Raw genomic sequence first — 14137 nt, 5'->3', positions numbered from 1 at the left:
AGCTGATTCGTCATTGTTCTGTCAGGGTAAAGGTAGATTTCCAGAGATCATCATGTGCTCAGGTGACTGTGACGTCAGTACAGAACTCTACACATCTCCATGACTGTCACATTTTCTTTTAGTTGGGCTGTTTTAATTTCCAATTAAATATGGACAGCCTGATGGTATGCTTCAAATTATTCACTTAGGGGTCATTCTAGGAAGTGAATACATTCTACTTTTTTTTTTTTTTTTTTTGCCATATACTCAATGACTTTATTCTTTAAACACACAGAAGCCCAGAGAATAGAAACTGAGTGGGGGGAAGAGGATCTGGCTCAGTCTGTGATGATGAGCTCGTCCACCCCCCAGTCTTCGTAGCTCCCGTCGGGCAGGAAGCGGTGAATGATCATGGAGATCTTCCGGGCCTTGAGTTCCTTCATGGCGATGGCCAAAGGGTCCGTCTCCCCCTCCAGCTCCACCATCACAGGGGCGCACATCGCGATCTGCTGGGCTCGGATGCCCAGCAGACGGGCACGCTCGAACTTGGTCATGTACGGCGTGGTGATCCGGTTCTGGTTGGCCTGTGACCGTTCTCCGGAGGGGAGGATCTCAAAGAGCTTCTGGGCCTCCATGAAGGAAAATGAAGCAGCGGCTTCCATGTCCTAGCTGAGAACACAGACGCTGCACTCCCCTCCATCAAAAACATAGGTCTCATTCTACTTTATTCTTGATTTCAGAGGCCTCCTATCATCAATGACCTGAAATTCTGTTCATTCCCAAGAAAAGTGCACATCTATAGGCTTTGTTGTTGTTAACTGCTTTCAGGTCAACTATGACTCAAAGTGACCTTGTGAACAAAAGAGCTAAAACTTGCCTGGTCCTGTACCATCTTCACAACCTCTGATATGCTTAAGCCCTCTGTTACAGTCACTGTCAATCCATCTCATTGAAAATCTTCTTCTTCCTCCTGCATTTCACCTTTCCCAGTATGATTTTTTTTAATATACTTCTTTACTCAAAAACTTTGTATAAATTGTTTTTCTCCAAGAACTGGTCCCTCCTGGCAACAATCTGTGAGACAAAATTTTACTGTCTTTGTCTCTTCGGAATGGCTTGGTTCCACTTTATCCAATACAGATTATTTGTTCTATTGGCAGTTCATTGTTACTGCTGTTACATGCTATCAAGTAAAAGCCAACTCATAGCTGATCGTCCAGTGGTTTTTAAGAGGCTATAAATTATACAGGAAGAGACTGCCCACTTTCTCCTACAGAGCAGCTGATAGATTAGAACCATGTGTCTTTGGGTTGCCAGCACAATTTTTAGGCAGTAGGCCACCAGAGCTCCTTTTGACAGTTCATATAATGTTCAATACTCCTTTCCAACATCACAATTCAAAGGCACAGATTCTTCTTTGGTCTTCCCTTCACTGTCCAATTTTCACATGCACACAAAGCAATACTATGACTTGAATCGGGCACACCTTAGTCTTTAAATTGACACTTTACTCTTCAGCATTTTGGAGAGGTCCTTGGCATCAAATGTTTCTCAATGCAACAAGTTTTTTTCATTTCTTGACTGATAGTACTATGGGTGTTGATTGTGCATCAAAATATAATGAAATCATGGAGATTATTCAAATAGGATCAGGATATGCCAATAGCTAAAGTCAGGAACATTTAACAAGAATAAATTACCCATCTTCCTTCCTTGGAGCCCCTGGTGGGTTGAAACATCCCAGAGGTCTGCTCTTTGGGTTAGCAGTGTTATTCCCTGTTGACCAGGCCACCAGGACAAGCTGGTTTGGTTTTTAAGCTGAAGGTCAAAGCCATTTAACTATTAGATCTTGCAGATTTCTGTCTTGAAGTTCTTTCTCGCAGGTCCAACACGTAGTTCTGAGAGGCGAGTCAAACCTCATAGCTTCTTTGTGACATATTTCCAAAGATGTGGGGCTGCAGGCAAAGTCCCATTGGGAGAGACCTGGAGTTACTTCAGTTGGGAAAGTGGAGATAATGGTTATACCCAGAACAAAGTATGACATGTCAATTAAATTATATGGTGTACATAGAAGGTTCCCACACCATCTATCACATAATTCACTGTACAATAGGCTGAAATGCAGCCAGGCCCTGAACCCTCTTTGTAATCTGTGGAATGTTTGAATCAAATAGTGGGCATGCCGTGAGCCAAGATTTCTCACTATGGACCAAATAATATTTTGTTTGAGGCTGTTCTGTGCACTGTTCTGTGTTCTGTGCTGAGCAGTATTGCTTCTACTCACAAGAAACCAGTAGCTTCTCCTTGTCAAATTGTAATAATTATAAATACCTCCAAATATTGACAAACGTCCCCTCAGAGAGGAAATCTCCTCTGAGTGAACTTCTGTCATGAATGTCAACTATTATTTTTAAAATATTTTTTATTGGTTTTCATATTGTTAACTCCTTTCAAGTCAACTCTGACTCAAAGTGACCTTATGAACAATAGAACTGAATCTTGCCTGGTCCTGTACCATCTTCACAACATCTGATATGCTTAAACCCTCTGTTACAGTTACTATGTCAATCCATCTCATTGAAAATCTTGCATTTCACCTTTTCCAGCATGATATTATTTTTTATATACTTGTTTTGTTTACTCACAAAGTTTGTATAAATTGTTTTTCTCCAAGGACTGGTCCCTCCTGGCAACATGTTCTAAATCTGTGAGACATTATGTTTCATTCATATACATTGTTTTCATACACTCTTTCATTTACATTGTGTTTCATACAATCATTCATATGCATTCTATTTTACTTTTCTTTTTTTATTTTATACTGATTTATTTACAAAGTTTGGTTACATTGTTTTTCACAATGGATCTTTCCCATTTCCTTCACCCCTCAAATTGTGCAATCCTATGATTACCACTCTCCCCTCCTGGCCCATCCTCACCCCTCTGTTTCCACCCTCAACTATTATTTTTATTATTAGTATTTTCATTGTCAGCATGATTATGAGACAGAATAGAAAGTGGACCCAAGAATGAAGATCCCCGTATTTCAGCCCCCGCTCCTCCTCTCCAGCCCCTTCTCTTCCTTTGCTGTCTGGAGCCTCACTTGGCCTCGCCCTGACCTCACCACGCAGCTGGAGGAAGGTGACCATGGTACCTGCAGGTGTAACCATAGCAATGGATTTGCATAGATTTCCTAGGAAGGGAAGTCTGACAGGAGCAATGATGAAACTGGAAAGGGCCTCTTGTGAGGGAGTTTGGGATGCTCTCAGCTTCTGGGCAGCCTGTGGGCAGGGCAGGCAGGAACTGGGAAACTCAGGATCCAGGAAAACCAAGTGCAGAAGCAAAGGGGTAGAGTCAGTCAGGAACATAATGTGATCATATCCATTAAGATGTAAACTACAAACGCCTTTGATGCAGTAATCCCTTAGAAAAACAAAGATACATTATAATGTTAAAAAAAAAAACCAAGCCAGGATATATTATAACTTAAGTAATAAGATCCCACTTTTAGAAAAAAATGTCATAAAGGTCTAATGACTAAGGATAATAGAAAAAGAATTGATGCCTTTGAGCTGTGGTGCTTGAGAAGAGTATTGAATATACCATGGACTGCTAAGAGAAGAAACAGGTCTGTTCTAAAGAGGGTGAGACTAGGCTGCTCCTTGGAGACAAGGATTTTGAAACTTCATCTGACAGACTTTGGGCATGTTGCAAGGAGGGACCAGAACTTGGAGAGGAACATTATGCTCGGATAGGTGAAAGGACAGCACAAGAGAGGAAGGCCTTCAATGAGATGGATTGACTCAGTGGCTGGGGTAATGAGGGTAGGTGTGTCAGAGACAATAAGGTTCACACAGGATAGAATAGAGTTCAGAAGTGTTGTACGTGTCACTCTGAGTTGCATGTGACTTGATGGCACATAGCAACAACAGTAACAACATAACATGAAGACTCTCAATATTTGTTGGGCAGAAAAGGGAGCTTGAAGTGCCTAATTTCATTAGGATGATATAGAAAGATTACCATTGACATATGTGTGATAACTTACTGCCATGAAGTCCATTCCAACTCATAGAAACCCTTTAGTGGGTTTCTGAGGCTGTCATTTTTTTTATGGGAGGAGACTGCACAACTTTTTCTCAATGAGTGTGTGATAGTTTGGACTGCCAATCTTTTGGTTAACAACCTGATATGCTCTATACTATGCCACTAGGTTTTCTTACAGCATGTGCTTATATATTAAAGCCAAACTAGACCCTATTGCACAGAGTAGAACTGCCCCAGAGGGCTCCCGAGACTGTAAATCTTCATGAAAGCAGCTGTCCTGTCTCTGCCCCATGAAGTTGTCGTTAGAACCTCACACTTTTTGGTTAGCAACAGGAATCTTTAACCACTACACCACGAAGGCTCCTTATATATGCAAAGGCACATATTTGTCTACTTAAAATAAAATAATGAGTTTTAAATGAAAGAGAAAATTAACTAATGACAAGTGTGGTGATAATATAGAATAATGAATGCAGTCATTCACTGCAGGTGGGAGATTCCTAGCTTTGGAAACTGTTGGAATCCTCTAGTGAAAGCTGAACATGCATATTCACTGGGACTCACCATTTCCCTGTAGGGGAATGCCCTGTAAGGGTGCTGGCCAGAGTACCAGGGGACAGAGACTCAGGTGTAGGCAGCAACACTATTCATGATAGCATAAATCCAGAAAAACTGAATTTCCTGAGAGATTTGAATAGTAAGAAACTCAGCTATCTGCCCCCAAGGAAGTGTAACACATGGTGAAAATGTATACATTCCCACTGCTGCATCGACTTGGGTGAATATCAGTCATAGAGAGAAAGAAGGAAGTCTTGTACAAGTCAACATACACAGCCAGCCTGACTTGCATAACGTCTTAAACCAGGCAAAACTATACATTGTTTTCTTTTTAGTTACTCCCAGCTGATGTCAAGTTGGGTCTTGTCTCATCCTCCACCATCTTCCTGTGCATTGGCACATGTTAGGAATCTACTGTTGTAATGTGCCATTGAATCGCCTGCAACTCATAGCAATCCAATGTACAATAACTCTGAACCCTGTCATATCCTAAACCAATTTCACTGTCTCTGACACATCTACCCCCATTACCCCAGTTACTGTGTCAATTCATCTCATCCAAGATCTTCATCTCCTGCACTGTCCCCTCACCTTTCCAAGTATGATGTCCTTCTCCAAGGTCTGATCCCTTCCGGCAACATGCCTAAAGTATATGAGATGGAGCATCAAAATCCTTGCCACCAAGGAAAAATTTGATTTCATCCTCTCCAGGGTAGACCTGTTTGTTCTCTTGGCGGTCCCTGGTATGTTCAATACTCTTCTCCAGCACCATAATGCAAAGGCATTGGTTCTTCTTTTATCATCCTTAGTCATGGTCCAACTCTCTTATGCATAGCAATTAATTCCAAAGACCACCCCTTGGATCAGGTGCACCTTAGTCTTTAGACTGACATCATTACTCTTCAGGACTCTGGATAGGTCCCTGACAGCAGATTTTCCCAGTGCAACTCACCTTTTGATTTCCTGACTGCTGGTGCTATGAGTGTTGATTATGGAATAGCAGATCAGAAAGCTGATGAAAAGCAAGGGGGTGATTAACACAGCAATCAAAATCAGGTGGCAGAGTCTCTGCATTTTTTTTAAAAAACTGAAAGTAGCTGCTTGTACAACTGAAAAGTAACCCAGAATGAGTGAATTCTCTTTTACCTAGTTTGTTGCTGTTAAAGTAGAGTTTGCAGGGGAAATTATTAGTTATTGTTAGATGCTGTCTGGTCGACTCTGCTGCAGGGTGACCCTGTGAACAACAGATAGGAAATTTTCTCTGTCTTGCATTAGCATCACAGTCTCCATCATGCTCAAGTGCATTGACGCAGTCATTGTGTCAATCCATCTTGTTGAAGCTCTTCCTCTCTTTCACTGACCCTCTCCTTTCCTCAGCATGATGTTTCTTCTAAGGACACTCCCCTCTTGACAACATGTATGTGAAATGAATTTTCACTGTCCTTGGGACTAAAGATCACCATGGCTACTCTTCCTGCAAGAAAATTGTCAGTAAACTAAGTCTTTCCCCTCCTGCTTTTCCTTTGTCATTGTAAGCTTTATGCAGAGGTGTACTCTGCGTATGTTATATTTGCAAGCCTTGAAATAAAGCTGAACATACTCATTTCAGATATAAGCAGAACAGGATGCAAAGAGGTGCTGTTACTTTTCCCGAGTCACTCAGTATTCAATACAAGCCTCTATTTCTCCAAAGCCAGAAAGAACTTGATGTATGTGATGAACTGAAAATAGGCCACTGTGGCTGGGGTGGAGTGTGTGAGAGTTGGGTAATGTAGGGGTTTGTAGGTCATTCACATGCTTAGGTTTTATTAATGGTGCCCTAGGGAGACACCGGAGGGTTTTTAAGCAGAGAAATGACAAGACTAGATTTGCATTTTCTAAAAATGTCTTTGGCTCCTGTGTCAAGAACAGAATGGAAAGGAGCAAGGATGGACTTGGAGACCAATGGGGAGCTGGGGGTAGATATTCAGGCATAGGGAACTTCACGTGCTCCGGGGATGTTCTGAGGAGAATCAGAATTTGGCAATGTGTTGAACTTGAGACTTGACAGAAAGAAAGGGGTCAAGGGCAAACTCAGTTTGAAAAACAGTTCAATAGAAAGTGGTGATGTTTGAAATTGTTGTGTTGTTGTTTAATGCCGTCGGGTCGTAGACGACTCATAGCGACCCTATGAACGAACAGCCTGAGCACTGTTCGTACATAGAGTTTTCAGAGGCAAGCCATTTGGAAGTGGATGTTGCTCCTACTTCCAGGCTTGATTTAGTCGGGAAGCTCCAACCAACACTGTCCACCATGGGTACCTGTTACCATGATTGGCATATCACTGTCACAGTCTTCAGCATCACAGCAACCACGAGTTACCTCTGTACAGCAACGCACAGACCAGTGCTATACCACCTAGAAGAATGTTTGACAGGAAGACAATTTCAACCTGGCCTGACGTTTGAAATAGCTGGGAAAAAAACTACAGAGGGTGGAGGGACTATCAGCGATCAATGTTGTCCAAGTTGAATACATACAATTTTACCCCTAGTCTCCACCATGAGCCACTGAGCTGTGTCAAGGGTCAGCCCTTTCAGGAATTCCAATCTGTTTTCTCGGCATGATGATGCTTCTTAGTTCTTTTTCTTGTACAGTAGTAGCTTCTTTCCCAGGGACCTTCTCTGGCCTTAAGGTAAACTGATGCCCAGCATTCCTGCTTGGAAGCCTAGTGTGGACTCTCAAGCTGAGACCACTCATGCACTTATTTTGTAAATTCCTATTGTCTCTTACTAAATCCTCTGCTTTTTTTCAAGATTGGAAATAATCGTTAAAAGTTTTTATTAACTTATGAGCACATGAACTTTTTTTTTTTCTCATTGAAGGTAAAAGTCACTCGAGTCCCTAGAAGTATGGCGGGCTCTGGTGATGTAGACTGTGGGGAGTTGTGCTGCTAACAGAAGACCACACCTCTGTGGCAGTGTCACACCTGCAGTTCCTCAGGACACAGGTCAATAATCTCCTCTTGTACAACACTATGAGTCATGTTCAACTTGATGGCACCTAACAACAACAACTGCTCACTGAAGGGTCAGTTATGTGTCAGTTTGACTCAATCACAATGAGTTGTTTGTTGTAATGAGATGTTATGCAATAGTATTCAAAGTAACCAGACTGACTTCCCATGTCCTAGACATTATGGAGTTATTTGATGATTTACCTTAGGAGTGCTCAGTGCATAGACCATTGGCTTTTGGAGCCAGATAGATCTGGGATGAAACATACCCTCTGTCCCTTGATCTTGAGCAAATCCCTTAGCATTAGTAGCCCAACGTCACATCGGAGCTGAGTGGAAGATGGATGGTACTACTGGGTTGGGGACGTGATAGACTAGAAGATAATTTTACCTGGACAACCTCTTAGAGATCTTCTCATGGAAATATGCTAGTATATAAATAAGGTAAACAGAAGCCTTAACTATCTATTAAAAAAATTAGCCCATGAAAACGTTATAGGATAACATAGAACTCTCTCTGACTTGCCTCCTTTGGAGGGAACAATTGCTGAAAGGGGATCTCAAGTTTGGAGAAGTATCGTATAATAAAAAGTGTAACCCTAGGTGAGATGGGCTGGCATAGAAACTGCAGCAGTGAGCATGCCACTGATGACAGGATGGCATAGGACCAGATGGCATTTGGTTCCACCGTATGTAGGGCCATGGAGAGTTGGAGTCAATTCGGCAGTGACTATTTATTTGTAAATGGAGATCCAGAAGTACTAGTGGTTAATAGTAACCTCTGGCGAGGTCCCTGACAACAGATTTTCCCAGTGCAATTCATCTTTTGATTTCCTGACTGTTGGTACAAGAGTTTTGATTGTGGAACCAAGATAGTAGATAGATATGTGATGGATATGTGTTAGATATATATGTTTTGTGTTACAGATATGTTTTGTGTTTATATATGTTTTATGTTATAGATATATATATGTTTTGTTATAATTATATATGCTTTGTGTTTTATATTTATATATCTATATCTGTATGATTGATGCTCAGAAAGTTAGAGGGTCAGAGAAAGAGAGGAAGACTCTTGACCAGGTGTATTGACAAGGTGACTGCTGCAAGGGCTCTAATGTGTCAGGAAGTATGAGGATGGCACAGGATAGGACAGGGTTCAGATCTGTGGTTCATAGGGTCACGATGAGACTTACTCCATTTGGAGTCTCTCCTCATTGACTTCCACTTCCACTGTTTCTGTTTAGAGCTGCACTACCTTCAGGCTTGCTGTAGATTCCCAACCAGCCTCCCTGCTTGTAACACATGCCCTCCTGTCTATTTTTTCATCCTGTTCTAATCTTGCCCAGGTCTCTTCTGTCCTGTGCCAATTGTGCTGCATCTGATACATCCATCCCGATTACCCCAGTCACTGAATCAATCCACCTCATAGAGGGTCTTCCCCTCCTGCGCCTGCCCTCCACCCTCCCAAGCATGATGTTCTTCTCCAAGGACCGGTCTCTCCTTACAACATGTCCAAAGTATGTCAGACAAAGCTCCAGAATCCTTGCCTCCAAGGAGCAGCCAGTTTAACCCTCTCCAGGATGAATCTGTTTGTTTTCTTAGCAGTCAATGGTACCCTCAATACTCTTTTCCAGCATCACAGCTCATTCTGTCTCCTACTTTATAAAAATGAGAACTGTCCTTCAAGGAGGTGAACATTAGAGTCTTCTCACCTTTGGGAGCCACAGGTCCCCTCTAACTTTCTATTTCACTCATAGGAATAAGTTCTCCCATCACTGGACTTGGGGATATTTGATCACAAAATGCCTCAGTTCACTACTGTGCACTTTATAGGTTTATCTTAGTAAGACACTGAATGGACAGTAAACTAGTGAAAAACAAGTCTAGGACATCCATCCATCCATTCATCTTTCCTTCCTCCACCCAACCATCCATCCATTTACCCATGCAGCTTTCACCCAGCCAACTATCTATCATTCTGTCTATCCATTCCTTCAATCATTTTATCACGTTTCTTTGTTGCAGCACATGCTCCACTAAGTGCTGTGGATAAAAGAAATAGCAAAATAGACAATCCTCTGACATTAATGCCCTGAGGAGACATGTACAAACAGACAATTACACACACATATTAAATGTTGACCTTGACTAGTACTGTGAAGGAGAAGTCCGTGGTTATATAAATATAACTCTTAAGAAAATCGGTCCTGAGGTGTAGGCTTGGAAAAGCTGTGTGTGGCAGTAGTGACAAGGACAGGGGAATGCCATGAAGAGAAGCAGGCTCCTCAGTGCTGGGAGGCCACATTCAGTAGCCTTCTATTTGGGCCTTGTTGTTCTTTGCCACCAAGTTGACTACAACTCAATAAATAATCAAACAAACCCACTGCCACAGAGTTCATCCCAACTCTTAGCTACCTTCCATTACACCTTAATGTGAGCAGATGGTTTATCATTCTCCGATGGAACAACTGATCGATTAGAACCATTAACCTTTCAGCTAGCAGCCCAACATGCTCTGCACTGCCACCAGGGCTCTTTGTAGAATATAAAGTGTATGTTCATCTGCTATTTATGTCTATCTCTATGCGAAGATCTAGATATATAAGGAGGCCCAGAGCTCTTTCCTCCCTGATAGTCCTTCTACATTGGGTATGCCACTGAAATATAAGCCTCATCATCACACTTCTTAAGCACATAATTATCACATCTTTCATTTCAGAGGATATTCTGCATTTAAAGGATCCCCAGCGATCAAGCGCTTGACTGCTAACTGAAAGACTAATGGTTCAAACTTGAGTCTGCAGCAGAAAGACCTGGTGATCTATTCCCATAAAGATTGTTGCTGTTGTTATTGTGGTTGTGAGGTGCCGTCAAGTCGATGTCAAGTCACGGTGACCCTATGAACAAGGAATGTGAATGCTTTTCTGCCTTGCATCATCTATATCATCTCTGATATCGAGCCCATTGTTACAATCAATGTGCCGATCCATCTGGTTGAGGGTCTTCCTCTTCTGCTGACCTTCCACCTTCTCCTTCTAAGGACCAGTCCCTCCTTACAATATGCCTAAAGTATTTGAATTTCACCACCCTCGCCTCAAAGGAGCACCCTGGTTGAAATTTCTCTAAGACATACTTGCTTGTTCTTCTGGCAGTTCAAGTGACTTGACAGCACATAACAACAACAACAAACAGGATATTCAGTACCCTTCTCCAACATCACAACGCAAAGGCATTGATTCTTCCTCATCATCCTTTTTCATTGTCCAACTTCCAGCTGCATAGCAAGCAGTTTACAAAACTATGGTTTGAATAAAGACTGTAGCAGAGAAAACTTTATGGGGTAGCTGTACCCTGTCACTTGAAGACACTGTACATTAAAATCCACTCAGTAGTAACACATAGTACCAACTGTGCATTTAACAATTATCTAACTCTTTAGGGAGTTTCACTGTCCTCAGAGTTTTAGATAGGCTATTTCAATTCCACACAAGAGCCCCACCAGAGAGATTTTGCTTCTCCATTTCATAGATATGGAGACTGATGCTCAAGGCGTGGTCACTTAACCAGAGTCACACACCAGAAGTGGGGAGAGGGGACACTGAAGCCCAGGCTGTGTGCCTCCAATGCTGAGCTGTCCCCTTACTGGATCGTAGGATCATCCTGAGAGAGCAGTCAGACAGCTGGCTGAGTTAGGAGCCTCCTATGACTGCTGTAGAGTTTGGCTCTATTTAAAGAAAGAGTTGTTCAGGGAATGTGGACCATGGCCTTGGCTGCAGTGACCAGCTGGGCTCTGGGGGACTCGAAGAGGCTGTCTGGTCACTAGTAGTCCCTGCACAATAGAACCACTGACCCAGAGGTCAGAGGTGAGACCCAAAGGCCCCTGCCCCCTGCCAAGAAGAAGCACAGACCTGTGACCCCTTCTCTTATGGACCACACAGGGAGGGTGAGAAGGAACTCTGAGCTCAGATGGACAACCTCAGAATCCATTGGGAATTCTGATTTCGATTCATATGCAATAGCATGGATTGTGTAACATTTTCGAGGCGTATTCACTGGCAGCTTTTCACTAATCTTCCTATTGACTTTCTAATAAAAAAACTCCCCCCCAAAAAAAATCTCAAAGAGCTAAAAGAAAAACCCCAACAAACCACCACCCAAACTGACAGCCATCAGGTCAATTCTACCTCATATACAACTGCCTAAAAATGTTTCCAAGGACATAATTGTTATGAAAGCAGACTGCCACATCTTTTTCCTCACAAAGTGGTTTTGTTATTGCTATTGGTTGTTCAGTGCTATTGAGTCAAGTATGACTCTTAACAACTCTATAAACAACAGATCCAAACCCTAGGGGTTCTAGCCGCCTCATTTCTGACATTTGCAAGCCCATTGCAGCAGTCATGGTGCCAATTCTTCTGGCTGAGGGTCTTCCTCTCTTTTGCAACTCTGCCTTTTCAAGCATGATGTCCATCTCCAAGGAAAAGCCTCTCTAAGCAACATTCCCAAAGTATGAGAGAAGAAGCTTTGTCCATTTTGCCTCCAAGGAACATCTGGCTGCACTTACTCCAAGACATACCTGTTTGTTGTTTTGGCAGGCCATGAAATATTCAGTACTACTCTCCAACACTGCCCTTTGAAGGCAACAATTCTCCTTTTGTCATCTTTATTCATTGTCCAGCTCTCAGATGCATAGCAAGTGATTTATAAGATCATTGCCTGAATCAGCCACACCTTAGCCCTCAAATTGACATCATTGCAGCTCAGTAATTTGGATTTGGAGGGGTCCTCAATTGCAGACTTTCACAGTGCAATATGTCTCCTAATCAGACTGCTGGTAGCAAGAGTATTGATTGTGGTTCCAAATAAGATGAAATTGTTGATAGTTTCAATCTTTTCTCTATCTATCATGATGTTGCCTTTTGGTCCAGTGATGAGAATTTTTGTTTTATGGAGGAACAGCACTGGAAAGGAAGACCCTCGATGAGATGGATTGATTCAGTTACTGGGGTAATGGGGATAGGTGTGTCGGAGACAATAAGATTGGCAAGGGATAGAGCAGGGTTTAGCTCTGTTGTACATAGATAGGGTTGCAATGAGTAGCAAGTGACTCGACGGTACATAACAACAACAACAACAATGTTGACATGTAATCCATATAGAAAGCTGTGGTCTGATTTTTCTGCAGCAAGTGCTTCAAGTCTTCCTTACTCTCAGCAAGCAAGGTTGTGTCATCTGCATAATGCAGGTGTTGATGAATCTTCTATGACCCTGATCTCACATTCTTCTTCATCAAGTCCATCTTCTTGACTAACATTCCTTTTTCATTGTTTTCAACATTTGCATTCCAGTCATCAGACGTGTTAATGATGATCAATGACTGGAATGCACAAGGTGGCTAGTGGGTTAAAACTGCCAATTTTGATTGTCAGCGAAGTTACTGTGCCACCTATTACCTTCATTTTAGACAGCAAGAATGGGAAACGCCTGGAGGTTACGTGTCCCACCCAAGGTCAGACAGCTACTAAGTAGAAGAATTTTTCTTGGTCTAGTTAATTCACTGCTTTATTAATTTCTTCAGTAAGTAGTTATGTAATGCTGACTATGTGCCAGGCACCGTTCTAGACACTTGGGATACATAGATAAAGATAACAAACAAAATTCTTGTTCTGGTGGAGCTGACAATTGAACGCTACAGTGATAAGGTCTGTACAGACATTACTGAAATGAAGAAGGAAAAACTAAAAAAGAAATAAGGCTTTTTCCTTCTTTGAAGATTTTGTAGTTTTATGGAGGAGATAAATACACATTAAAGCTCAGGTCATTTGGATAGGGATTAGCAAAGGGGGGTTGAGAGCAAAGGGTAGATATCATGAAGATTTCCAGGAGGAGGTGCTCCCTGAAATGATACCCGAAGGACCAATCAAGGACAGGATAGTCATTCCAGGTAGGATGCACAGCCGATGGTGGAAGCCGAGCCTGCTGAGCTGTGACGTCCAGACAAAGGTGGCCAGAACATGCTGCTTATTCCAGGTGCAGGTTGAGCAAAGGCTCAGAGGCAGGAGACTGAATCTATGGTTCAGGGAGTTCTACTCTTGCATGGCAAGATGGAGTTAAGATGTGACTGGAGAAACAATCAGGTGGTTTGCAAGGCTTGGCCTTCAGGAGGTACCAGTGGGCTTTAAGCAAGAAAGTACCACTAGGCTATTCATGGTTACAAAGCACCTTCTGGATCTGTGTAAAGGCTGCCAGTGGAGGGACTTATGGCAGCAACAGGCCCAGGTGATGGTGGTGGGGGAGGAAGGGTTATTCAAAATCCAGTGTTTTAGACTTAGAGTCTAATACTCTTTGGGGTGGTGGGGAGGGAATGTTATTTGGGTTTTTTGGAACTAAATTATTCTTGCTCATTGTATTAGTTTCCAATGATTGACATAACAAAATTACTACAAACTGAGTACCTTAAAACAGCAGGAATTTTTTTTTCTTTTCCTTTCCGTGTCCTAGAGGCTAAAAATCTAAAATCATAGCTTTGGCAGGACTACAATGTCCTCAAAGACT

At 42.3% G+C, this 14137-nt stretch overlaps 1 protein-coding gene across 1 annotated transcript; it reads right to left on the bottom strand.

Moving 5' to 3' along the window:
• Positions 1–317: 317 nt before the first annotated feature.
• On the bottom strand, positions 318–641 carry LOC102843621 (DNA-directed RNA polymerases I, II, and III subunit RPABC2-like). Its single transcript, XM_006884428.1, has one exon. The coding sequence runs from the start codon at positions 639–641 to the stop codon at positions 318–320; it is 324 nt and encodes a 107-aa protein (XP_006884490.1).
• Between the last annotated feature and the right edge of the window lie 13496 nt (positions 642–14137).

Source organism: Elephantulus edwardii, unplaced genomic scaffold (genome assembly GCF_000299155.1).
Source record: "Elephantulus edwardii isolate Elephantulus edwardi_28Jun2011 unplaced genomic scaffold, EleEdw1.0 scaffold00033, whole genome shotgun sequence".
Lineage (NCBI taxonomy): Eukaryota > Metazoa > Chordata > Mammalia > Macroscelidea > Macroscelididae > Elephantulus > Elephantulus edwardii.
Note: the sequence above shows the minus strand (reverse complement) of the source record. Positions and strands in the feature narration are given on the sequence as shown.